This window comes from Lutra lutra, chromosome 8 (assembly GCF_902655055.1).
Source record: "Lutra lutra chromosome 8, mLutLut1.2, whole genome shotgun sequence".
Taxonomy (NCBI): Eukaryota; Metazoa; Chordata; class Mammalia; order Carnivora; family Mustelidae; genus Lutra; species Lutra lutra.
This window is the reverse complement of record NC_062285.1, coordinates 62556753-62574058: the sequence shown is the minus strand read 5'-3', so window position 1 is coordinate 62574058 and position 17306 is coordinate 62556753. Positions and strand designations below refer to the sequence as shown.

The window sequence follows — 17306 nt, the reverse complement described above, 5'->3', positions numbered from 1 at the left end:
CCAGATCAAAATTTCTGGGCACCAGCTATGAACTAGCTGATGACCAGATTTTTCTAGCCCCAAGCATATCAGCCTCGCTCCCGAGGCAGGAAGCTTACATGGCAGCTCTGATGTATAGGCATAATTATCCATTCTATTTAACGGAGAATTCTGAGCATTTTGTACTCATTATGGCTTCTTAGCTAGAAAGCTGCAGATGGTCTTTGAAGTACTCTCTTCTCTTCACTGAAAATAAGAGTTCAGGGCCAGAGGCTGAATGTTGCTACCTTTTGCCTAAATTTGTCTCTCGCTTCTCCATTATTTTGTATACTGTTCCAACCAAAAAACCAAAAACCATAAAACAACATCTCAAAAATATATTTTAAAGTGCAAATAAGCATTTTTATAAGGTTCTTGCACTGTGGCTGTCCTCATTACAGGTCATTTTGTACAAACACCCTGACAGTCACGGCACATGTTTTCTACTATTTCACACAGATTAGTTTACAGAAATCTGGGGCAGGGTCTTGGGGATATACTCCCTGTGCTCAGAACTGTTGGGGCTTTAATTACTTACATTAAGTATTTTAAAAATACATGCATTTAAATATTTTCAGTTAAGTTTATTACATGCTGAGTAGATTCACAGGAATAGAAAATATATGTAAGGTCTAAGGAATAATGATCCCTCACCAGTTTAAGGAAAACAACATTACTCTTACCTGAGAAATGCTTCCCTCAGTTGCATTCCCTCACTTTCCACTTTGGAAATCAGAACTACAGTAAATTTTGATTTTTTTTTTTTATCATTCCTTTAAATAGACTGTATATATTTTTTTATCACATATATTTGTATCCCTACAAAATATATTTCATTTTGTGTGCTTTTGAAAATATGCATGTGTAAATGGATGTTACTATAGGTATTTCCTCTTTCTCAAAATCTTTTGTTTAAAGCTTATGTCCCCCTTTAAACATAACAGCTTTATTGAGCTATGATTCAGGTACCATAAAGTGTGCCCTTTCACAGAGTACAGTTGAGTGGGTTGCCTTTTCACTTTCTTGATGGTGTCCTTTGAGACACAACAGTTTTTAATTTTAATGAAGCCTAGTTTACCTAATTTTTTTCTTTGATTGCTTGTGCTTTTGGTATCGTACCTTAGAAAGCATTTTTATACAGAGTCCTAAAGATTTTATCAGTGTTTACCATCTAAAAGTTTTATAGATTTAGATCTGTGATTCATTTTTTTACCAGGTATGTATCCAGGGGTCTCGGCACCATTATTGAAATATTTCCCTATAGGATTATCTGAGCACTGTTGTCAAAAGTCATTTGGCTAGAGGTGTAAGAGTTTTTTTATGGACTCTCAATTGTTTTCCATTGATCTCTATGTCTGCCCTTTGAGCAAATACATACTATATTGATTACTGTAGCTTTGTTAGTAAGTTTTGAAGTTGAAAACTTCACACAACGTTTTCTTTTTCAAGATTGTTTTGGCCATTTTGGGTCCTTTGCATTCCATGTTAATTTTAGGATCAGCTTGTCCATTTCTGCAAAAAAGCCAGAATTGCATTAAATCTGCAGACCAATATTAAGACTTATAATCTATGAACACAGAATTTCTTCCCATTTATGTAGGTCATCTTAAATTTCTATTAATAAACTCTTTTCTAGTTCTCACTATTTAAATTTCACACTTCTTTTCTCAAATTAATTCTAAGTATTTTATTCTTTTTGATGCCATTATAAATGAAATTGCTTCCTTCATTTAATTTTTGGATTATTCATTGCTAGTGTATAGACATATAATTGCTTTTTGTGTATTGATTTTGTGTCTTATAACCTTGATGGCCTGGCTTATTAATTCTAATAGTTCTTTGATGCATTTCTTAGAATTTTAATCCAAACTGTCATGTCATCTCAAATAAAAGTAGTTTTACTTACTCCTTTCCAGTCTGGAGGCTTTTAATTTATTTTCCTTGTGTGGTTGCCATGATTAGACTCTCCAGTATAATATTAATCTTAAGAAGGAAACATTCAGTCTTTCACCAGTAAGGATAATATTTGCTATGGGTTTTTCATAAACCCATATCTATCGAGTTGAGAAGTTCCCTTCTATTCTGAGTTTTTATTTGTTACTCTGTTAAAATGACATATTACATGAATTGATTTTTGTGTGTTGAACTATCCTTGCATTCCTGGATACATCCCACTTGATGATGATTCTTTCTATATGTTACTGGATTTGCTTTGCTAGTATTTTGTTGAGGAATTTTGCATCTGTATTCATAAGAGATAATGGTCTTTAGTTTTCCTCTGACATCTTGGTATGATTTTGGTATCTGTAACATTGGTCTCATAGAGTGAATTAGGAAGTGTTCCCACTTCTTTATTTTAAGAAGGGTTTGTGAAGCATTTGTGTCGGTTCTTTAAATGGTTGATAGAATTCTCTAGTGAAGCCATCTGGGCCTAGGCATTTCTTCATGAGAATGAATTTATTTATTTATTTATTTATTTTTAAAGATTTTATTTATTTATTTGACAGACAGAGATCACAAGTAGGCAGAGAGGCAGGCAGAGAGAGAGGAAGGGAACCAGGCTCCCTGCTGAGCAGAGGGCTAATTTTTTTTAATTACTAATTCAGTCTCTTTACTTGCTATTGGTCCATTCAGATTTTCTATTTCTTCTTGAGTCAGCTTCAATTATTTACTTCTTTCTAGGAATTTATTTCATCTAGATTACTTAATTTGTTAGCATACAATTATCCATTGTATTCCCTATAATCCTTTTTATTTTTTAAGGTCAATGACAGTGTCCCTCTTATCACTTCTGAGTTTAATAATTTGAAACTTTTTTTACTTTTTCTCAATTAGTCTAGCTAGTATTTGTCAATTTTGTTGATCTTTTCAAAGAACCAACTTTTGTTTTTGCTGATTTTTCTGTCTATTCTCTATTTCTTCTTTTTTTTTTTTTCCTTTTGCCTCTCATTTGAATGCTTAATTCATTTACATTTAATGTCATTTTTTTCCTGTTTGGTCTTTTTTTCTCTATTCTTCTATTATGACTTTTTTTGTGTAAAACAGATATTTTCTAGTATACCATTTTAATTCCAGTTTGTCATTTCTTACTTTTTTGTTCTTATTTTCTTAAGTGGTTGCCCTGGAGATTGTAATTAATATCTTGTTGTAAAGCAATTTCGTTCAGTTTTAATGCCAGCTTAATTTCCAGTGTTATGCAGAAACTTTACATCAGTACTGGTCTTTTCCCTTTGTGCTCTCATTCTCATGCAAATTACATCTTTATATATTATAAGCCCATCAGCACAGTTTTATTTATTTATTTATTTTTAAAGATTTTATTTATTTATTTGAGAGAGAATGAGTGAGAGAGAGAGCCTGAGAGAGGAGAAGGTCAGAGGGAGAAGCAGACTCCCCAAGGAGCTGGGATCCTGATGCGGGACTCCATCCTGGAAGTTCAGGATCATGATCTGAGCCGAAGGCAGTTGCTCAACCAACTGAGCCACCCAGGCGCCCAGCACAGTTTTATATTATTGTTTTATGTAGTTGTCTCTTACCTCAGAAGAAAGTAATTACATACAAAAATATATTTATAATGTGTTATTTATCTGTGTAGTTACCTCTACCAAGTGCTCTTTATTTCTTTAGGTGAGTTTGAGTAACTGTCTAGTGTCCTTTGATTTAAGCCTGAAGGACTTTCTTAATGATTCTTGTGGAGCAGGTTGGCTAGCAACATGTTCTTTCAGGTTTTGTTTATCTAGGAAGGTTTTAATTTCTCCTTTTTTTTTTTTCTTTTGAAGAACAGTTTTGGTAGATATAGAATGCTTGACTGACCCATCTTTTTCTTTCTTTTTTTTTTTTTTTAAAGATTTTTATTTATTTATTTGATAGATGGCGAGAGAGGATAACAAGTAGGGGGAATGGGAGAGGCAGAAGCAGGCCTCCTGCTGTGTGACTTCACACAGTCATCACTGCTGTTTTTCATTTAGTTATTTTCCTGAACAAATTCTATAAAGTCTTTATTTTTGGTTGCATGTGACCATGAAGACTGTTTTCAGTAAGCTTAGTTGTCAGCTAATGATCGGACGGGATTTCTCTAAATGCTGGCAACCAGTCATTTTTGGAGCTCTTGCCAAGTTGCTCTGTGTGTGTCTATGAGGAATGCCTGCAGCACTTTAGCAGGCCATTTGCCTGTCTTCCTGAGCCTCTACTTCCTGCTTATGCAGAAACTCAGAGCCACTCAGAGATGAGGAATTAAGGTTTCCTCAGGTCTTTCCTGGCCACCTGCACTATCCTACACATGCTCATGGCCTTCTACAATCCTAGGCATTTATTGGAGCTTTTTAAAGCCCCCTATCAGTATCTCATTCCCCAGTGTTTCCTTTTAAGTTTCTTGATCAGCATCTTGTTGGCCCCTCCTGGTATTGCACCACAGGCAGTTGTAACGTTAGTAATTCCTCCTAATGCTTTCAGCAGACACTGTGGGGATAGGACCATTTGCACAGCACATATGAGCTCTGAGATGGGTCAAAAATGACAAATCCGAATAATGGAGCTTTTCCAGGGAGCTTTCAGACTAGTCGAATAGTGACAATTCTCCAGGGATGGGTTTTTGGTGGCTTAAGATCACTTCTGCCTCATTCAGTGGCTGCTAGGCTACCACGGTGGTGGGGCTGTTGTTTTTTAACCCCACCATTAGGCTTAGGACATGGGAATGGGAATAGGTCAAGTTAAAATGTCACAAAGCTCTCTATCTTTATGGAGATTTAGCTATTTTTACTACTCAGATTGCTGTAAGCCCTTGTTTCATTTCCAGAGTTCTACAGATGACTACAAAGGTTACTTTTCACAAATTTTGCCAGTATTTTTATGGAAGACCAGTTTTCCCAAGGTCTTTACTCAGCTATTCTAGAAGTGTTTTCCCTCCCAGTTTGCTTTTAACTGAGTTATTTCCAAGGCTAATGAATTCTGCAACTCCAGGGCCATTAACATAGGAGTCCATCTGAGAGGCTCCGCCCCCCGCCCCCCACCACCAGGGAGCAGTCTGCACCCTGTTCTAAGTTTGTTGTTTTTTCCTTATTAATTTGTAGGAGTCCTTTGAATACTCTAGTGAATAGTCCTTTGTCATGGGTTTCATGTGTTGCAAAACTTCTACCAGTTTATGGCTATTTTTTCTTCTCACTTTATGGTCTTTTAATGAAGTTCTCACTTTTATAAGATTTTGAGTAAATCAATATTTTCCTTTGCTTTTTATTTCCTCATTAGTGGAGTTTCTCCTTACCCCAATGTTATCTAAATAGCCTCAACAAGTTCCTTCTGCTGCATTCCCATTTTCCACTTGGAGTTTGTTTGTATGTAAAAGGCTTTAGGAGTTCAATTTCACATTTTTCCGTAAGGATATTTGATTGCAGCAAATGTCACTTCTCACTTTACTAATTTGCTGGACCAGCCCTCTCCTAAGTCAGTTGCTGTATATGCAGAGGTCTCTTCATAAACTCTGTGTTTTTTCTTGCTCAGTTCCTTCTTCTGCCAACAACCTCTTGTTCTTGAGGAATGTCTTGAATGGTCTGACCATTTTGCTCTTTTATTGAATTTATGGCTCAAATGAAGGAGAAATGACATCTTCATAGATTGATTCTTCCAAATTATGAATATGATAATGTATCCATTAGATCTTAACTCTTTCAGAACAGTTTTATCATTTCCTCTATAAAGCTTATACATCTGAAATTTGATTTATCGCTAGGCTCTTTATTTTTCTTAAGCTATGGAAAATGGTATTTTTAAAAATTAATTTCTGGGGCGCCTGGGTGGCTCAGTTGGTTGAGACCTTTGCCTTAGGCTCAGGTCATGGTCTCAGAGTCCTGGGATCGAGCCCCGCATCGGGCTCTCTGCTTGGCGGGGAGCCTGCTTCCTCCTCTCTCTCTGCCTGCCTCTCTGCCTACTTGTGATCTCTGTCAGATGGATGGATAAAATCTTAAAAAAAAAAAATTAATTTCTAATTATTGCAGATCTATAGGGGCACAATTCCTTTTTCTGACTCTATGCATATTTTGTATACGGATTCTGTGTTCAGCATCCTTTGTTTCTCTTGACTTACTATGCTGGCAAGGCCCCTCCAACTGAAAAGAAGTAGTGATAACAAGATACTTTACCCTGATCTAAAGGAAATACTTTAGCATTTTACCATTAAGTATAATTTTTTTATAGGTTTAATGTAGCAAGGTTTTGTTAGGTTAAGGAGGTTCAATTCCTTTCCTAGTTTTTATAAGAATTTAGTTATTTTCTTATCACAAATGGATGTGTGATTTTATGATGCTGCTAGAAACGAAGTCCTAGTCATTAAAACATTTTTAAATTTTATTTTTCTTTGTCCTTTAGCAAAGAAGTTTGTTCTCCTGATATTGGTGGCAAGATCATCATGTGTCCTCAGTGTGATAAACATTGTTCATTCTGGAATCTCAGTATTACTTGCGAGTCCTCAAAGGTAATTTTTGTTACTCCAAACATTTGCAAATAATGAAAGATTTTTTTTTCTTCGAATAATTTTAGTACAGCCTGGAATTATTTTTTTTCTGCAAAATTCAGAAAGGTAATTTTCAAATAAACCTCCAAACATTCTGAAAGGTAGACGTAAAATGTATGTGTTTATTCCTCTTGTACAAATAATAAATTGAGATGAAAAGCCTTATCTAAAATCTTCAGGTGGGTCAGTAAAGAACTACAGAATTGAACTGTTAGAGTATTTGAAGTAATCAAAGCAGAAATCTCAAAACCAGCTTATCTCATGAATACTGTTGAATAGGTTTACTTGCTATAAATCTTTTCCTTATTTCAAGTGAGTAGAAACCTGATATTTGTACTTACGTTTTTCCACTTTCAAGGTGTGCTGAAACTATGTTTGGTTTTTTAAAAGCCTTGGTCATCAGATTTAGGCTGTGTCTATGAATATGCATAAGAAAGGCTTTGTATATAAATGATAATAGATATTCACTTTGTCCCAGAACATTCCCAAAAAATACATCTGGCTCCCTTAAGCATGCTGATGATCTTGAGCTATATGACTTGTTACAACCCAGGAGGTTTAGGACAAGTACTGAGAGGAGAGGTAGCTTCCTGAAAGGCATGCCACAAACTCTGACTGGAAAGAAAGGTGGTCATCTTACTTTGGAGAATTTTCCTGACAACTTTGACCTACTGTTTTCCCATGTTGTGATCTTTTCTCTGTCCCCTTGTTCCACCATGAAAGTTTAGGAATCTTTAAATGACTTTAGAATATTCTAACCTGCTCCATCTAAGTCTTATTTAAACCAAATACATTCCTCTTATAATGATGTTACTTAGAACTTATATTTTAAAAGATCCTTGAACTTACTACTTTTGACATAACAACCCTGTGAGGGAGGCGAAACAGGTACTCCCTCCATTTTACAGATTGAAACCCTGCGGGTCCGAGAGTTTAAATAATTTGCTCAAGGTCACCCACCTAGTAACTGATGAAGCCAGAAATCGACAGCCAATCTGTGTTTCTTGCCATTACTGTGTTCCTCACCAGCTGACGGTAGTAGCAGCCATTCACTCACAAATTGAGCACTGTGTTTGAAAAATGTTCTGCTACTTAATTAAGATGATTGCAGGGTATTGTCGACACATGGATTTTTACTCTTAATTTATGAATTAAAGTAGATTTCATTGCCTCTCCCCCAGAAACCAACACAAATTCTAGACTATAAAAATCTGTCATAAATCACATAAAGTAAAGGACTGGAAACTAGCAAGAGGGAAGCTGCCTTCCAGTGATGTTGACTCATAAAGGTCACTGGTTAGTGCATATCCCTGGACACCGGGGTTAAGGCAAATGCCAGTGATAATACCAGAGGCAAACTCTACTCCACAAACTGTAATTGGAAATTTCATTTTCCTTAAGAAATTCTCTCTCAAATACGAGACCCCCATCTCACCTCACAGTTCTTCTTTTCCACCGACCCATCCTTAAACATGTGACTTTCAAAGTATGTCCCTATCTACATTTTTTTTCACTGTTTTGGAAAAAATGAATCCTTTATCCTAATTTCCTAAAGACTCCTTTGAATCGTAGAGTGATTTATTCTTTCATATGCCTCCTTCCCTTTGTAAGAGAATTACATTTTAAAAAAATTTTAAAAAGGAAAAAAAGCAGCGTTCCATGTCTTTCTGTTGGTTAATTCAATAATTTCTTCATTTACACATTTATGTATACATTTCTGCCTCTTTCTTTTGGAAAGAGAGTATTCACTGATGGACATGAATGCTAAAAGGGTTAATAAAGTAGAAATGGCAAATCATGATCAAGGAAATGAGGGAACAGTTATGGAAATAATCAGGATTAATGTTGTTTTTGTGACTGAGCATTAAATAAGGTTCTTACTTTTTGACTGGCAAGATGAAAGGGAAATGTGGTAACTTAAAATATTTTGTTCTCAGAAAACATTGTTATAAAATTTTGGTTTTATTCCTTTGGAGGAAGAAACACAACAAATGGTCACTTTTCTAGATTTTCATTGGTTCCTCTGGTTTCCTGCATATGCAGCCTTCTCTTTTCTTTCCTGTTCCCTGTGATTAGAGCAGGATGCTGAGTGGGGCTGCTCTCAGCTGTGTTTCCCCATCTCTGCCCTCCAGCCAAGCAAACTAAGCTAAGCTTTTTACCAAGAAAGCCCCTTGCTCACCTTCTTCCCCAATTCCTGCTTATGGGGTACGTAGAGAAGCCAGCCATCTTGGTCTCTCTGCTGAGTCCTCAATCTTCATAAATGTGGCAAAAATGGTAACTTCCTCCAGACCACCTGACTCCATCTTGTAGGAGCTCAAGGCACATCCTTTACCTTGAGCCAGGCAACTGGGGTGGTCTTGGCACTAATGGTAAACCTTTTTCTTGCTGCTCCTTTTTATTTTTTTTCTTTCACACTGATAGATAAGCATCCACTGGCTTTTTCTCAACATGGTAGGGCTAAGAATTCATAGGTAGGGTTTTTTCTTTCTAGAGTAGGTACTCAGGGGGGTCAGAGCAAGTAGGGAGGTATCAGATAGAGGCTTGCAATGATTCCTAGGAGAAGTGTTAGACAGAATTTTCAGTAATAGCATAATAACACATGGCACGGTTCTGCATAGGACTTTCCTTACAGTAATTTTCACTGAGGGATGAGGCATAACATTAAATGAAAGCTTTTGGTTTCATAAGAGTCCAGGCTGGAAGATTTGAAATATTGGTCCATGGAATTCTAGGACTAGAGGATTAGGTGGGGGGCAGTGTTCCCCAGACTGGCCACTCACTTATTAATTCTGTCTTCCTTGAGCTAATTTTTGAGAGAAATAGTTGGATCATAGTTTGGGATTGTATTTTCTGATCAGCTCCAGATAGAGGATTGAAGAGCACTTATATGCTTTGGAAAACACTTGTACATGTGTTATTTGTACACATGTACACTTGTACATGTACTTGTACATGTGATATTCTTTTATGGCTAAGTGGATATTCTTTTATGAAAATAATATTTTCACATAGGTGAAAGTTTACCAAATTTATATCAGTATATAAAGGGTAACCAACAAAGTTACCTAAAACAAAGTTTTCTTTAGAAGCAACTTTGAATTTTTTTTAGCAATTGAAAAGTTTTTTTTTTTATCCTATACCTTCTTTTTGTACACTGTCTTCTTTACTCTTTGTATGATCTGTGTGATCTATCATAAAATTGATATTCTACATGTTTGCCACTTTTTCCAGTACCTTTATATTTTACAGATTTTTTTTTAGGATTTTTAAAATGCTCACTAGAGGAAAAATTAGTAACTAAAGATTTTCTGGGAATCCCAAATGGGAGATGAGAGATGGGTTATTTATTTATATACTAGCAAAAAAATGAAATTTAGCAGAACTAGTGGATAAAAGCCTTCTTTGTACAGGTGTGTCATTGATTCATTCATGGTTGTACCCATAGTAAGGTTAGCAACAGCCCCTGTCTTACCTAAGTTAATGGTAGCCTCTGTCATTAATGGTAGAAAAGCCATCACTGGGGTTTGGGGAAACAGAGCTCTCCTTGGGCAAAACCATCTCAGAATAAACCACAGCCTTATGCTCTTCTTAGCAAGAAAAGCAAGAATTCAGTAACTTACCCTCTGACCAGGATGAGATGATGATAAGATGCAAATTGTAAGTCCAAAAGTTGCTTAAAGTCCCTTGTATTTGTAGAGCTATAGTACTTACAAGTTCACTATGACAGCTTATAAGAAGAGCCCATCATTCAAAGGTCTGATAGAGACTTTAAACCGGATGGAATCTTGGCAGCTATGCCAATTGCTTTATCACGAAATGGAAGGATTCCATTGGAAAATGCACTGTGGTAAATACAGCACAGGCTGTTTGCTTTCAAAACAACAAGAAATCCCATCTCCAAATTTGTAGTAGATACGGTGATTGTTAAACTAGGTATCAGCTTTAAAAGAAATTCAGACTGTAGAATACACAAAGTATTGCATATTTGCTAAATGCTAGTGAGTAGAAAACATGACTTAGTTATATGTCATTATTTTCCAGAAATTGTGCATCTTTGACAGTTTTGGAACCCTAGTGTTTGCAGTATTTATGGGAATATGGGGTAAGTTACTTTACTTTTTTTTTTCAGTTTACTTTTGCATCTTAACACTAAAAAAAAAAACAAAAACCCAAAAAACACTGGAGATCATACAATCAGCTAACTTAATACCATTTCATAGTTTGATATATGCTATCAAAGTAACCCAGTTTTAGGACTTTGGATTGCCTAAGCTTCAGCTCCCTTAGAACTCAATTTATAATCCGTAAGTCCATTTTATGAGTTACCACATTAAAAAAACTCCTTCAAAATATGGTTGCTTAAAACACACATTCTCATGACTCTGCATCAGCTGAGATCCAGTCATGTGCTGGCTCAGCTGATGTAGGCAGTGAGCCCACAGCTTCACTGAGGGAGATGGTCTGGCGGTCGCCAGGCTGCTTTGGTCTACGGGGCTCACCTGGGCTGCCTCATCTTGCTTCTACATGATGCCCTATCCTCCAGTGAGCTAGTCCAGGATTCTTCACATGGTGGTTTTAGGCTTCCAAAGAGAAGCAAGAGAGGACAAGCCCCAATGCGCAGTTTTTGAGCCTGTGTTTGCATCAAGTTTGTAAATGTCCCATCAGCCAAAGTAGGTCATGGCCAAGCCAGCAACAATGTGAGGAGGTGGGAGGACTACCCAGGGGCTTAGATGCAGGGAGGCATGGTTCATTGGGAGCCATTATTGGAACAGTCCCCACAGCTGTGGTCCACCTTGACTTACATGGGGTTGGGGTTCAGGTGAAGCCATACAGGAATTACAGGTAAGCTTTCTTCTTTATATTCTTTTATATGAGCAAGTATTTATTAAGTTATGTATTCTTTTTTTTTTTTTTAAAAGATTTTATTTATTTATTTATTTATTTATTTTTTTTTTTTAAAGATTTTATTTATTTATTTGACAGAGAGAGATCACAAGTAGGCAGAGAGGCAGGCAGAGAGAGAGGAAGGGAAGCAAAGCAGGCTCCCTGCTGAGCAGAGAGCCCGATGCGGGACTCGATCCCAGGACCCCGAGATCATGACCTGAGCCGAAGGCAGCGGCTTAACCCACTGAGCCACCCAGGTGCCCCGTGTTATGTATTATTCTTATAATAGTAAATAATAAATTCTGTTTAATAAGTAAAACAGATATAGTCCTAAAAATATATATATATATTTTATTTATATTTATATTATTTTATTATTTTATATTATATATATTTAATATTTATATTATTTTTATAAATATTTATAAATATTTATATTATATATATATTTAAATTATATTATTTTATTTTATTTATATTTATATTTATATTTTATTTATTTGACAGAGAGTGAGAAAGGGAACACAAGCAAGGGGAGTAGGAGAGGGAGAAGCAGACTTCCCACAGAGCAGGGAACCTGATTCAGGGCTCGATCCTAGGACTCTGGGATCATGACCTGAGCGGAAGGCAGATGCTTAACGGCTGAGCCACCCAAGCACCTCCCAAAAATATAATTCGTATGTGGATGTTTTAACACTATAGTTATATTATTTACTTTGAATAGCATCATTGTAATGAGGCAATTGTCATTTTTTTCTAAGTGCAAATATTTAAATGTTAATGTAAGCATTCTACCGTAGAAGAAAAGAATTCCATTTTCAAAAACAAATTCTTTCCAATTTTACTGTGTAAATTAAGGGGGAAATAGAGCTCAGGTTGTAGCTAGTTGGGGGAAAAAAGTGACTCAGATCTCTTACTCTTGAGAAGACAGCACGTGAACGCGAGTATCTCACAGTGCTTTTCACGTGTCCTTGAGAGTGTTTCCTTTTGCAGTAGCTGTGCCTGTTAGAAGTCACCAGATGGATCACAGAATAGACGATCCAACTGTTCTGGACAATTCTTAGAGATTAGTTGCCAGTCCTCGATAAAGAGAACTTTAGGATGGACAAACCTATCTACAAAGTTACTGTCTTTTGCATATTCAACATGTTGTGGCTAGAGACCAAACACTAGCTAATATTTGACCTGTAGAAGAATAAAGATCAAATTCGAGGATTAAAATCCTCTGTACTCCTCTATTATAAAATATGTTATTCCCCACCCCGTGTCCCTCCTCCATCCCCCCATAAGAGCACAGGTACTGAACACATGGGTGGTGCTCGCTTTACCTATTATCCTAACCTTTGGCTTAGCACTGATTTGTAATGTACAAAACTCTGACACATCTGTTGAACTCCATATACTAATGGATGTTGACAGCCCTAATTTAGAAATACATTTTTTTAAGATTTTATTTATGCACTTTAGAGATAGAGCACAAGCAGGGGGGAGGAGCAGAAGGAAAAGGACAAGCAGATTTCCTCAGTGTGCAGTGACCCCGACCCAGGGCTTGATCCCATGACCCTGTGATCACAACCTGAGCTGAAATCAAGAGTCAGATGCCACCAGGCACCCTGAAAACATTTTATTATTATTATTTTTAAAGATTTTATTTATTTATTTGATAGAGGGACAGCAAGAGAGGGAACACAAGCAGGGGAAGTGGCAGGCAGAGGGAGAAGGAGAAGGAGGCTTCCCACTGAGCAGGGAGCCTGACATGGGCCTGGATCTCGGGACCACAACCTGAGCCAAAGGCAGATGCCCAACCAACTGAGCCACCCAGGCCCCCGAAAACATTTTAAATAAATCAAAAATATAAACTAATTTTGGCACTGGAAAGACAAACCTGCCATTTCCCAGCTAACCTTGCTTTCTGTGATAACTAACTATACTGGGTTTATTGAACTGACTTAAGCATATTGAGCTGATTTTATGTCATCAGATTTTAGAAGGCAGAAAACATTTCAACACTGCTTGTAGCGCTGTATGTATATCTTTAAGGATATGTATGTATGATGAAGTCCTTATTTTAAGTGTCTTATATTGCCTTTCCTGCTACGTCTGCGTTATGAGTACCACTGCTCTGAACCTTGTTATAGAACATCAGAAATTGCAGAACCAAAGAGGCGGGAGGACCATGTGAAGTCTTTTATTTCACCACCATTCATAGTCTTTTTTTTTTTTTTTTTAAGATTTTATTTATTTATTTGACAGAGAGATCACAAGTAGGCAGAGAGGCAGGCAGAGAGAGGGTTGGGGAAGCAGGCTCCCCGCGGAGCAGAGAGCCCAATGCAGGACTTGATCCCAGGACCCTGAGATCATGACCTGAGCCAAAGGCAGAGGCTTAACCCACTGAGCCACCCAGGCGCCCCTCCACCATTCATAGTCTAGTAGCATCTCTTTTGTCCCCAGATCTATTTGAGTATTTTTACTATGTTTCTGTTCCCTAGGAATTATAAAAGTTGAAGGTCGAAAACCTTTTGTAATAAATGTAGTACGTATCCTGTACTTACCTGAATAATGTCTACCCTTTCAGGCCCCGCCAGGCCACACATTCATACTGACTCAAGTCCTAAACACCAACCCAAGGCTAAAGTGCCAGTTCTTAGCATATACCCTTCTCCGTTCTCCTTGTTGCTTCGTACCTCCTTCTGCTGGATTCTCCCTGGCTCCAGGTTCTTGGTGGGATGGCTCCATTTTTAATGTTCACCTTTGAGTTCTAGGCTGGGCCTCGTGATTTCCAGAAAAACACCAGATACTTGGCTTAGGGGGAGCTAGGGAATTGGGAAGGCAGTCCCCTAACCAGCTACACTTGGAGATCACCGAACTGCTTTTGCCGGTTAGTTCCAGAACTACACTTCTCCCGCTGCATGCACACCAGCAAAATAACAAAGCTCCTGCAACTGCCTCTGCCTCCATTCAGCCCTGCTTCTGGTTTAAGTGACACACACATGCACCTGACGGGCATTTTATAAAATCACACCAGGAACCTGCACAGCAAGAGTCTGAAAAAATGTATTATTTTTTTTTAACCTGGTCTTTTAGTGTAGAAGTTGGAATAAAGGCTGAGCTAGTTCATCTGCCCTACTCAGCTTTGTGACTAAAGAGGTCTGAATGGTTTCAAGGCCCAGTAAAGTGGCCTGGCTCTCCAGCAGCAAACTTAGAGCAGCTGGAACGCTACCATGGGCTCGTGTGTGCGCCTTGTCCTTGGACGGTGCTGGATATAACCACCCACGCTGTAGATGGCGGTCTTCTTCATGTGATGCAGCCTTCTTTTAGATGTAATGACACCATGATTGAGAGGACAAGCTGTTCTTGATTCCCAACGTCCCAGGCAGCTTTCCCTCTCCTCTCATTACATGTTGATGTAAGAGTCCTAACTGGGTCTCTCTAATCAACACGAGCCTCATGGTGTGTGGTTTGCCAGAGAACATAAGGGCAGTGCTCCCCACCAGAGCAGGGAAAGATCAAAAGACACAGAACAGGAAACTCCGGTCTGACATGGCACCCGGTCACCCTAGTTCCTGGTGCCCTCGGGGTGGGACACTGAGCCACGTGAGTCAGCAGTGATATTGTCCAGCAACATTCTAAAACCACGGGTGGTCATGATACACAACGTGCACCCAGCAAAGTAGTACCCAAGGTTTTGTAGACCTCCCCTTCCAATACCCCGTTACGCCTCGCAGCAGGAGGCTTGAGGAAGTACCCCGTGGTGAGTAAGCACAGCTTGCGCTCTGCAGCCAGAAGGCCCGGCCTCCAGCACTGTCATCTCGGGCAGGTATTTAAACCTTTCTGTGCCTCCCTCTCTCTGTGTGTCTGAAATGAGGAGAGTAATAGCAGTTGCCGCTGAGGGGTGGGAGGGCTTTTATACAGATGATGCCATTAAGCTGGCAACAGCCCCGTGAGGTGGGTCCCCCTGCCCCTGTGTCGCAGAATGGGAAATGGGCTCAGCACGTTGGAACATGTCGACCAGGAGTCACATCTAATAATCGTTGGAACCAGGATTTGACCTCAATTCCAACACCCAGCTTATTTCCACTCTCACTCATCGTTACTGGAAAATGAGTAAAGTCACAACCAAAGCTGCTGGGAAGTGAGTGCTTTATATTTCAGCTCTCTTGGCCATTGGGGAGCGCAGAGTTCCTGCTGCTCACAGCCCCGTCCCAGGAGGTCCTCCTGTGTCTCTGGCTGTCCTCAGGCAGTCATCCTCAGGCGTTCTGCAGTATGGCTGGCCAGCCTCTCTCTACTCTCTCCTCTTGTAGTTCTCAACCCTGATAGTAGACCTTTTAAGCAAAAACAAAACATAGTGCTTATGCCTCATTCTAGTCTAGTAAAGTCAGAAACTCAGGAGTGTTGTCTGGGCTCAGTGTTTTGTTTTGTTTTTTTTTTAAAGCTCAAGTGCTTTTCATGTGCAGCCACACTGAGAACTATCCCTCTACACCTCATTTAATGATCTCATCTGCTCACAGCCTCAGTTAATGCTTTATAAAGTTTCCAGCTTAGCCTAGATTTTTTTCCCAAGTTCTAGATGTTTACCTACCTACTGGACGTCTCTCCTATGGCCCAGAGGCACCTGATTAGAACCAAACCTGTTGACTTCACTCCTATTACTGCCCTTCTTATTGTGGATAATGACCCTAGAATTTAGGGCATCACCTCACTTTAGCCAGAAACACGATTGGCATCCTAGACCTCTCCCTCCCCTTTATACCTCTGCATCTGACCATCCTACCTGCCAAACATGCTGTGTTCTCTCTCCTCCCCACCCAAGCAGCCTTATCATGTACCTGCTGGCAGGTCTCCCTGCCTCTAGTCTCTCTAGAACTCCTTCAGTGTCCCCTCTACCTTGAAGTTACAAAAGGGTCACTTAAGGCATGGAGTCCTTTGTGACGTGCCCCTGCTCTCTCTCCACCGGCTGCCCTACATTCCTCACGACACTGTACACTCACTTCCAGATATTTGCTGTTTCTGGAAAGTATCTGATTCTCTGGCTTCCTTGCCTTTGTATGTGTGGCTCCTTCAGGGGAGGTGACCTTAATGTCCCAACTTCACCTGATCAGCTCTAAGTCAGTCATCTGCAGTGGTCCCCTCCTCTGGGAGAACCTCGGCCACACGTTGGTCACATATTCTGGCTCTGCGCTCCCAGAGCCACCTGTGCTTACTTTGATGGGAACCCTCACTAGTCTGCTGTAGCTGTCATGTCACCATAATTCCTGCACATTTAGGAACTCCTTGAATCAGGCCTGTGTCTTTTCTCCTTATGGTCAGCACATAAAAGTACTTGGGTGTGGAACAGTGGTAAATCCAGAATTTTCTGTCTAGGAAAGGCGTAGGGGTACCAGTCTGATCGAAAGAAGGGTTGAAGGGATTTACCCTCAGACTACATTTTCCATCACTACTTGATGTTGTTTCTATTTAGTATTTTAAGTTCCAAACTTTGAAAGATAGTAAAGATTTTTAAAAATAGTTTCATTCATACTTCACACAAGGTTGAGAAAAATATCAGATTTCCATATTTAAGAATAGTCTTTTAATTTAGGGTGGCTTGGGTGGTGGTAAGTAGAGATTTGAGGACTACTCAGGTGCTCCCCGTCAGGCCCTCAAGAAAGAAAAGGGGGATGTAGGTATGAACAGGCTGAAGGATGGGCGGACCATAAACTGATTCTTGAATTACTGTAGTTATTTGTGGGTTTTTTGGTGGGCAATAAAGTGCTATAGCAGATGCCTTTTTTTTTTTAAGATTTTATTTTATTTTATTTTATTTGATAGAGATCACAAGTAGGCATAGAGGCAGGCAGAGAGAGAGGGGGAAGCAGGCTCCTGCTGAGCAGAGAGCCCAATTCGGGGCTCGATCCCAGGA

The 17306-nt window shown here is 39.0% G+C and overlaps 1 protein-coding gene across 4 annotated transcripts in view; it reads left to right on the top strand.

Annotated features, from left to right (window-relative positions):
• The window catches only part of ANO6 (anoctamin 6), a 188510-nt gene that overhangs the window by 134979 nt on the left and 36225 nt on the right, over nt 1-17306 (top strand). For all 4 annotated transcript variants that reach the window (XM_047739729.1, XM_047739731.1, XM_047739732.1 and 1 more), the window contains 2 exons: nt 6379-6484; nt 10565-10625. In XM_047739729.1, coding sequence (XP_047595685.1) covers nt 6379-6484; nt 10565-10625 — 167 coding nt within the window. The remainder of the gene's footprint in view (nt 1-6378; nt 6485-10564; nt 10626-17306) is intronic.